Below are 9,491 nucleotides of genomic sequence, written 5' to 3'. Positions count from 1 at the left end.
AAAAAAGAATGCATGAAGCTAGAATAAAATGTTTTTGTTTACAAGCAGAAACCCTGCTCTTTTGATGTTTTGTATATTCAGATATTTATATAACAAAATATATACAAATTAATACCTAAATAGGGACAGTATGATGTAAAGTTCACTTAAAAAAAACTTACGAGTATACTTGCAGTATAAAACTACTAAACTAGTAGTTTACTGAGACTATATACTTCAAAGTGTACTAAAAATGCTACTACAAGTATTTAATTAGTAAACTATAAGTATACCTATGAGTTCACTTTTAGTACAGTTGCAGTACAAACTAAAAACATAGTTGTAAACTAGTTGTGTACTCAAAGTTTACTACTGTTATACTTAAAGTATACTCAAAAGTATACTTTTATATACTAGAAAGTGGGCCAATTTAGTCCCAAGGAGTATTGAAATAGTACACTTACAAGTATACTACTAGTTCACTGATATTTGTATACTTACTACATAAAGTATACTTAAAAATATACTTGAACTTAAGTATACTTAATAAAACAAACTTGAAGTATACTTCATTTTGGTAAGGGTAACTTTACTGAATGTGCACTTTTAGTGTGAAAAGTATGAAGTATGAAAAAAAAAATATATATATATATTATATATAAATATATTTTTTTAAACTTGCATTTAATATATCTGAAATAAAAGTCTACTTAAGTGTACTTAAAGAGAGTTTAATTCCATGACAGTTTCTCAACACATACACATCAAATCCATTTTGGTTTCAAAACTGCCTTAAAGGGATAGTTCGACGAGAGAGCAAAACAAAACACCAGTCATGAATTAGAAGTACAAAACAAGGATTTGTAAAGAAAACATTCGACATGATAGTGTTGCCATGCTTACAGAGGGCCAAGCAATAGTAAATCAGTGGGAGCGTAATTTCAAACGACAAAAAAACTGACCAATCACATCTTTCCGCTATGTTCCGTCCGCTGTGGGGATCTCTGGAAAATATATATATATACGCTGATAAACTAAATGATGATCTATTAAAAAAGTTTGGGAGGAGCACGTTTAGATAATTAGCCTAATTAACACAAAAGGGTACTCTGGGTTCGGACCAAAATTCTGAGTTCGGAGCCCTCCCCTCGGACAGCATGCCAAATACGCATAACCTTTTCTCTGTTTATTATATGTAAGTTTGAACTTGTGAATTAGCTATTATTCATGTCATGATGGAAGCCGCAAATAACGTAAGTGAGGACATTTACTGGGCTGCTGTGCCAATATAAATCATGCTTGTTTGTCATGAAATATCTATCGCTAATTTGTTTTGCTGTGAGCGCTGTCATGATGTGCTGGCTTACATTAAACACAAATTACATTTGTTGGTTTTGTGCTCAGACCGATTGTGTGATGATGCATTTGTTATGAGGATTTTCATTTGGCCTAAATTTAGCTGTTTTATTTTGGTGATATCAGTCACTTTCACTGTCTTCTTGTTGCATTTCTGAAAGGCAGTCGGACACGGGACGCATTGCATCCAGTCTAAAATGCCAATCCAAAACCTTTAATCTATGCTCCAAACAGTTAAAAGTTAATTTGAAGAATGAGCAAGTGGTGTCAACGAGTTTAAAGTTCGGTGACTGAAAAAACAGAGCAAACGGAATGAGAGCGTGCGATCTGTTGTAGTCTAGACCTATATGATGCACAGACTTTATTAGCGCCACAGAAAGGCAAATGCTTCGCTGAAAAATGTGCAATACACAATCTTCCAGCCAAGGGTGACGTCATTATCTACATTAAAAAATAATTTGGGACAGATATAATATAATTTAATGGAAAACTATGTGAGTGGCGCTCTGTGGTGCGGCAGGATTTTGAACAGCGGCCAGATTCGCAGCTGGGATCCGCAGACAGTCGCCAGTGGAACACCAAATTCTGACCCTATACCATCTAAATGTTGCATGCAACCTTTTTCCAATCTTCTGTTGTATTTTGGTGATCCTGTGTGAACTGTAGCCTCAGTTTCCTGTTCTTAGCTGACAGCAGTGGCACCTGTTGTGTCTTCTGCTGCTGTAGCCCATCTGCCTCAAGGTTTGAGATGTTGTGAATTCAGAGATGCTCTTCTACACACCATGGTTGTATTGAGTATTTATTTGAGTTACTCTTGCCTTTTTATCTGGCCATTCTCCTCTGACCTCTGGTGTCAACAAGGTATTTGCACCCACAGAACTGCCGCTCTCTGGATATTTTCTCTTTTTCAGTCCATTCTCTATAAACCCTAGAGATGGACATGTGTGAAAATCCCAGCAGATCAGCAGATCTGGCATCTACAACCATGCCACGTTCAAAGTCACTTAAATCACCTTTCTTCTCCATTCTGATGCTTGGTTTGAACTTTAGCAGATCATCTTGACCATGTCTACATGCCCAAATGCATTGATTTGCTGTCATGTGATTGGCTGTATAGATATTTGCGTTAATGAGTAAAGTGGCCAGTGAGTGTAAATCGCTTTTGTTATGTGTTTTAATAACTGTATAAATTACAGTCATGGTCAAAAGTTTTGGCAGTGACATAAATTTTGTGTTTTGCAAAGTTTGCTGTTTCAGTATTTGTAGATTTTTTTCCCACATGTTTCTATGGTATATTGAAAAACAATGATAAGCATATCATAAGTTTTAAAGGCTTTTATTGTCAAAAAAATATAATGAGTCAATATTTACAGTGTTGACCCTTGTTCTTCATAACCTCTGCAATTCGCTCTGGCATGCTGGATATTAGCTTCTGGGCCAAACCCTGACTGATGGCGATCCATTCTTGCCTTATTAGTTCTCGGAGTTGATCACAATTTGTGGGCTTCTGCTTGTCCCCTCGCCTTTCGAGGACTGACCACAGGTTCTCTATGGGATTGAGATCCGGGGAGTTGCCTGGCCACGGATCCAAAATTTCAATGTAATGATCTTCGAGCCACTTCTTTATCACTCTTGCTTTGTGACATGGTGCTCCATCGTGCTGGAAAATGCACAGATAATCACCAAACTGCTCATAGATCGTTGGAAGAAGTCGCTCTTGCAAGAACGTTTTGATACCATTCTTTATTCACAGCAGTGTTTTGGGCAGAATTATGAGAGAGCCCGCTCCCTTGGTTGAAAAGCAACCCCACACATGAGCCGCTTTTCCACTATCGGGCCGAACGGTTCTAAGAACTGTCAGGCAACTTACGGTTCCAGTTGTATTTCCATGTGAGCCTGGTATGGCGCGGCACGATTACAAACCATTCTCGGCAAGATTAGACAACCGTGCTGAGCCATGCTGGTAGAGTGCGTGTGCGTGACGTCACCACTCTGTAGCAATGTAAACAGCTACGCTACGTTCAATATAAAAAAATAAAAAATGTCTGAGACAGTTTGGTCTGTGGAGGAAACATTTGCGGTTATTACGCTTATTCTGTTTATTTTATTTTTCGCGTCAAGAGTTGTCATTTTTTCTGTTATTTAACGGAAAAAAAGGAGTCCCAAAAGCAGAAATATCTGATCATCGTCCATATCGCTGTTTACATTACACTTGCGTTACCAAGGCAACGACTGAGCATTTGTATTACATTCCAAAGAGCTCCGGCACTACAGTGGAAAATGAAACCGTATCCGTGCTGTCTGGCCCGGATCGGCATGGAATGGAACGGTTAAGCAAAGAGAACCGTTTGGCCCAATAGTGGAAAAGCGTGGATGGTCTCAGGATGCTTCACTGTTGGCACAACACAGGACTCATGGTAGCTTTCACCTTGTCTTCTTCAAACAATCGATTTTCCAGATGTCCCAAACAGTCGGAAGGGAGCTTCATTAGAGAAAATAACTTTGCACCAGTCTTCTGCTGTCCAATCCTTGTACTTCCTGCAGAATTTCAGTCTGTCCTTGAGGTTTTTCTTGGAGAGAAGAGGTAACCATTGCTAACAAGAACACAATGTTTGGAAGCGCTTCTTCCCTCCTTTTACAGCAGTCAGTCTGCTCTTACAGTCTAATTAGTATATTAACCTGACTAGTACTCATTCACACTTTCACATGTGCTGCTGATGTGATTAGTCAATTAATGCTAGCTGGTCATTTTGTGTCAAACTGTGAAATTTGTTTTGTTTTTTTTTTGTGAAAATTTCATTTTTTGGCCAATGAAGCTTTTTAGCAATTATTTAAAATGCATCTGATCACTCTACACAATAATCTAGAAACAATGTGAATGAACACCACAAATTTGCACAACACAAAATGTATGCCACTGCCAAAACTTTTGGCCATGACTGTATATTACATATGGAAGCTATGAATGTTGTTCTGTTTTTTTTTAGTTACCTCACAACTGGTTGGTCACACTTTATTTTAAGGTCCAATTCTCGCTATTAACAAACCATTATCTACGACTTTTGCCTCAATAAAACCCTAATTATTATTAACAATAATAATAATAATAATTCATTACATTTATATAGCGCTTTTCTAGGCACTCAAAGAGCTTTACATTGTCAGGGGGTATCTCCTCATCCACCACCAGTGTGCAGCATCCACCTGGATGATGCGACGGCACCCATAGCCCGCCAGAACACCCACCACACACCAGCTTACTGGTGGAGAAGAGACAGAGTGATGAAGCCAATCAGCAGATATGGGGATTGTTAGGAGGCCATGATGATCAGAGGCCAATGGGCAGATTTGGCCAGGATGCCAAGGTCACACCTCTACTCTTTTCGAAAAATATCCTGGGATTTTTAATGACCACAGAGAGTCGGATTAATAGTTAGTAAGGTAGTTGTTAGGTTTAGGTATTGAGGATTAAGGATGTAGAATATGGTCATGCAGAACATGTGTTATATAAGTACTAATAAACAGTAGGCATGCTAATAAGCAACTAGTTAATAGTGAGAATTGGTCCCTTTACTAAAGTGTTACCAACTGGTTTAGCGACTAGTTTTGCATAGCACTAGTTGATTAGCCTGCTAGCGTACCATAAAGATACCTAACAAAGCCTAACAAATAGCCAATTAGCTTTGTAGCTTAGTATAGCCTACCATCAGTAGCTATAGCCAGTGAGTCTGCTAGCTTTGCTACCACTCAAGAATAACTAAAAACGCTATTGATTATTTAAAAGATATTGCGTTAACATAATACATTTTTGAACAGGCATTACAAATGGGGTCAAACATAGAAAAAATATTATATATATATATACATTATATATTTCAACAAAAATATGTAGCAGCAGAATTGTTTTCAACATTGATGATGATAATAAATGTTTCTTGAGCAGCAAATCATCATATGTGACCCTGGAGCACAAAAGCAGTGTTAAGTCGTTGGGGTATATTTGTAGCAATAGCCAACAATACATTGTATGGGTCAAAATTATCGATTTTTCTTTTATGCCAAAAATCATTAGGATATTAAGTAAATATCATGTTCCATGAAGATATTTAGTAAATTTCCTACAGTAAATATATCAAAACTTAATTTTTGCTTAGTAATATGCATTGCTAAGAACTTCATTTGGACAACTTTAAAGGCAATTTTCTCAATATTTAGATTTTTTTGCACCCTCAGATTCCAGATTTTCAAATAGTTGTATCTCGGCCAAATATTGTCCTGTCCTAACAAACCACAAACCAACTCAATTTCAGAAAATGTACCCTTATGACTGGTTTTGTGGTCCAGGGTCACATATGAGAATGATCATGTAACACTAAAGATGAGTAATTATGCTGAAAATTCAGCTTTGCACGACGGAAATAAATTACATTTTACAATATATTCAAATAGAAAAGTTATTTTAATATTTCACTATATTAGTGTTTTTACTGTGTTTTTGTTCAAATAAATGATATTGTGCAATGGTAGTGTGTACAATATCAAAGTGTTGATTTTTAAGATACAATATCATATGTATAGCATTATATCTGTAATTCGCACTGGAAAATGTCAAATACTGTGACTTTAAAAGAAAAGCAAGGAAAAGAGATATTGGACCTGATGAAAGAAGCTCTCCACCTTCCCGTTTATCAAGAGGTCCCGTGGGTCGCTGCTACACTTAAAGTGCAATTAGAATGCAGATTGAGTCTAATTTCCCTCAGTAACTCTGGAATAATCACTGATTTTGAGCAGCTGGCTGAAAGGAAATTCCACCAAGCATTGCCACACCATTATGATAGGCCTGTTCTGCAGTCCAAACACACAGCGGGACACTGCATTCTTTAGTAACACATCTGTGATCTGTGATTGGACGAGTGCCTGTATAACTTCCCCACTTGCTGTGTTCACATTGTTCAGGAGCAGAAGTGCCTAAACCGCTCTGCTATTAATGAATAGGTGCCTGTGGTTTATAAATTGTAGACCTTCATTATGCTCACAGGCATTTGTTGGCTGCTTGTACAAAGCAATCAAAAATAGAGGACATCTCATCAGATTATAAAGAAAATATCTTAAACACAATGTTTTAAAAACTAGTCTGATGTTTATTATTTTCATAAACCATACTGAGGAAATCATTTGCCATTTTGTGCCCAATGTGTTTCTCCATGACCCAACTGTATACTCTAGATGTGTATATAATTCACAGCACAAACCATATTATTTAATAGATTTACCAGTTTAGTGTGTAATACAAAAAGGAGTCAAATGAAACATTTATTGCATGTTTACAACATTGTTGATTTTTCTAACAAGCCCTATGTTAATGCAGATTTTGTCTTTGTCCTTGCACATTCAACCCTGTTCTGCTGGAACATTTTCCCATTTAAATGCAGCTTGAGCTTTCTGATATCATATTTAAAGTTTTTTACTTCTTTTCTTTTTTTTCAGACCTAAATATAGAAAAATAATACATTCCAAGAATATTGCAAAAGATATTGTTAGAAAAAAGATAACATTTTAAAAAGTAATCCTTTTATGCATGTGCATAAAGATTCACACAAATCTTCATGAATTGTACTTGTTTTTGGTTTTGTTTATCATCAAACGCCAACAATTATGAAATATAAGTGAAACACAGTTTATGTTCCAATATGTTGATATTGTATGTTACTCTTTGGGTCGGCAAGCTTTTATAATGTTTTTTAATGAAGTTTCTTTTGCTCACCAAGGCTGCAATTAATTGATAAAAATGCAGTAAAAATAATATTGTGACATACAATTTAATTGAGCCAATTTCTATTTGAATATATTTTAAGATGTAATTTATTCCTGATGTTAAAGCTGAATTTTCAGCATCATTACTCCAGTCTTCAGTGTCACACGATCCTTCAGAAATCAGTATAATATGCTAATTTGCTGCTCAGGAAACATCTCTTATTATAAATGTTGAAAACAGTTGTGCTGCTTAATATTTTTCTAAAAACATACATACTATTTTTTGTACATTTTCATAATCCCAAAACAAATTTATCTGTGCAAGACACTGGTGTAAAAGCTTCCGAATCAAGCGTTGGTAAACCCACATTACGGCATCGTTTCCTGAGAATATAATTACAGAAACACATTTGGATGGCACTTGAGATTGAACAAATAAAAACATAAACACTGGCTCTTTCATTTCTGCTGTCTCTGTCAGCTCTTCACAAGTTACCTGGACCAACGGAAATCAATAACATTGTCCTTTAACATCATTTCTGCTGAAAGAGAGACTCGTCTGCCTCAAGTAGAGTCGTGCTTCCTAGCAGGGAAATCGATAGCAGAGCACTGCTGGAGTCTCAGTCTGTCCACTTCATTCTCACACTCCCTGCTGACAAAACAACTGATAATGGCCTCAAGAACTTCAGTAAAGTCTTTTGAATATATTATTGACAACTGATTTCAAATAGGAGGCTTCTCCCCATTCCAATTCAATTTAACGTGTAAATATTACCAAATACTGGCAGGTATTTAAATATATTTGCAATTACACATTTGTAATGATGATGTTACAATTTAGCACATTTAAAATATATTAACTTTAAAGGTAATATCAAATAACTCAACACAGTTGAAATTATAATTAAGTACTTTACATGTGATTTAGCATGTTAGTTGGCACAGCAAAATAAGTTATCTGGTATTATAGTCATCATAGTCTTGACATTATTAAGATGCCATTTATTTAAATATATATAAACTTTGAAGTAAACTACAAGTGCACATTCGATACAATTAAGCGCCCTTCTTTTTCACAAGAGGTTGTACTGTTCGCGATACAACATAAATAAATAAAAAAATCAAGCAGGAGGTGAGATGAGGGGGTGTTTGGAAGAGACATACACAAGGAGGCGTATAAATGTACAAACTAGGTCACTAGAGATGCTTGCCATTTAACAGACACATTTGCTTCAGTAACAGAAAGCCATTTGCGGAGGCCGTCCCGCAGGAGCAACCTCATGGTGAGGAGTCTCTAACTGATATACTACAAGTGCACATTCGATACAATTAAGCGCCCTTCTTTTTCACAAGAGGTTGTACTGTTCGCGATACAACATAAATAAAAAAAAAATCAAGCAGGAGGTGAGATGAGGGGGTGTTTGGAAGAGACATACACAAGGAGGCGTATAAATGTACAAACTAGGTCACTAGAGATGCTTGCCATTTAACAGACACATTTGCTTCAGTAACAGAAAGCCATTTGCGGAGGCCGTCCCGCAGGAGCAACCTCATGGTGAGGAGTCTCTAACTGATAAAGCAGGGTTGAGTCACCCCTTCTTGGGATTTGAACTGTGCTTTCTGTGTTGGCAAACCCGACCCTTAAACAAACCACACATTTGCCAGCAGAGCTCTTTGCAAAGCTGCTGACCTATATAGAGACGATGATGCTGGTGTGAAAAAGATGGGTGCTTCCTGCTCTCTGTCTGATATCAAAAAGATGCAGCAACATAGACACATATTCAATTAATCTAAATCCATTAATACCTTAACATTATTGATAATTGTTATCAAGTAAGTACACATTTTTTACCTTCAATGTTTAATCGCCATTAAAATAAGTATTCACTCAGAAATTACAATTCTGTCATTATTTATCTTCTTTCCTTCTTCTGTGGAACACAAAAGGATACAAGATTGTATTGGTCACGTTTGACTGTATAATAATAAAATGGTGGCTTTTTTACATAAAGCAGGGCCAAAATGTGCATTTCAGAGTTTTACATGAAATATTAACAAGCCCACGAGATTATAGAGGGCTCTCATCCGTGAAGCGCTTTCAAGACAAATATGGAATGACCTATAAATATGAAACAAGGGTGTGATCGAAATTGTTTAACAGCTCTCAATGAATCACAAGAATCTAGATAGAATGAGATGTAGATCTGTATCAGATCTAAAAGGATAATCAGATGAATGCCACAGCATTACTAATCTATTGAGATATCCGTTCTATCAAGCTGATTGTCCCTTTAAATGTCAAAATCATTAAAAGTCAGTTTGAGGTGACAACAAGCTGTCAATCAATCTAGGCTCCTTTAATAAATTGTTTGTGTATATAACTGTTGGAGAGTGACTAAAAT

General features: G+C 36.3%; 1 protein-coding gene across 1 annotated transcript in view; it reads right to left on the bottom strand.

Moving 5' to 3' along the window:
• LOC107556209 (RING finger protein 122-like) overlaps nucleotides 1–7,683 on the bottom strand; it is a 13,847-nt gene extending 6,164 nt beyond the window's left edge. The window contains exon 1 of the mRNA XM_016239262.1: nucleotides 7,586–7,683. Coding sequence (XP_016094748.1) covers nucleotides 7,586–7,610 — 25 coding nt within the window. The 5' untranslated portion in view covers nucleotides 7,611–7,683. The remainder of the gene's footprint in view (nucleotides 1–7,585) is intronic.
• Between the last annotated feature and the right edge of the window lie 1,808 nt (nucleotides 7,684–9,491).

The sequence above is a fragment of the Sinocyclocheilus grahami genome, unplaced genomic scaffold, assembly GCF_001515645.1.
Source record: "Sinocyclocheilus grahami isolate Dianchi unplaced genomic scaffold, SAMN03320097.WGS_v1.1 scaffold560.1, whole genome shotgun sequence".
Classification (NCBI taxonomy): domain Eukaryota; kingdom Metazoa; phylum Chordata; class Actinopteri; order Cypriniformes; family Cyprinidae; genus Sinocyclocheilus; species Sinocyclocheilus grahami.
This window is presented reverse-complemented; position numbering and strand designations above follow the sequence as displayed.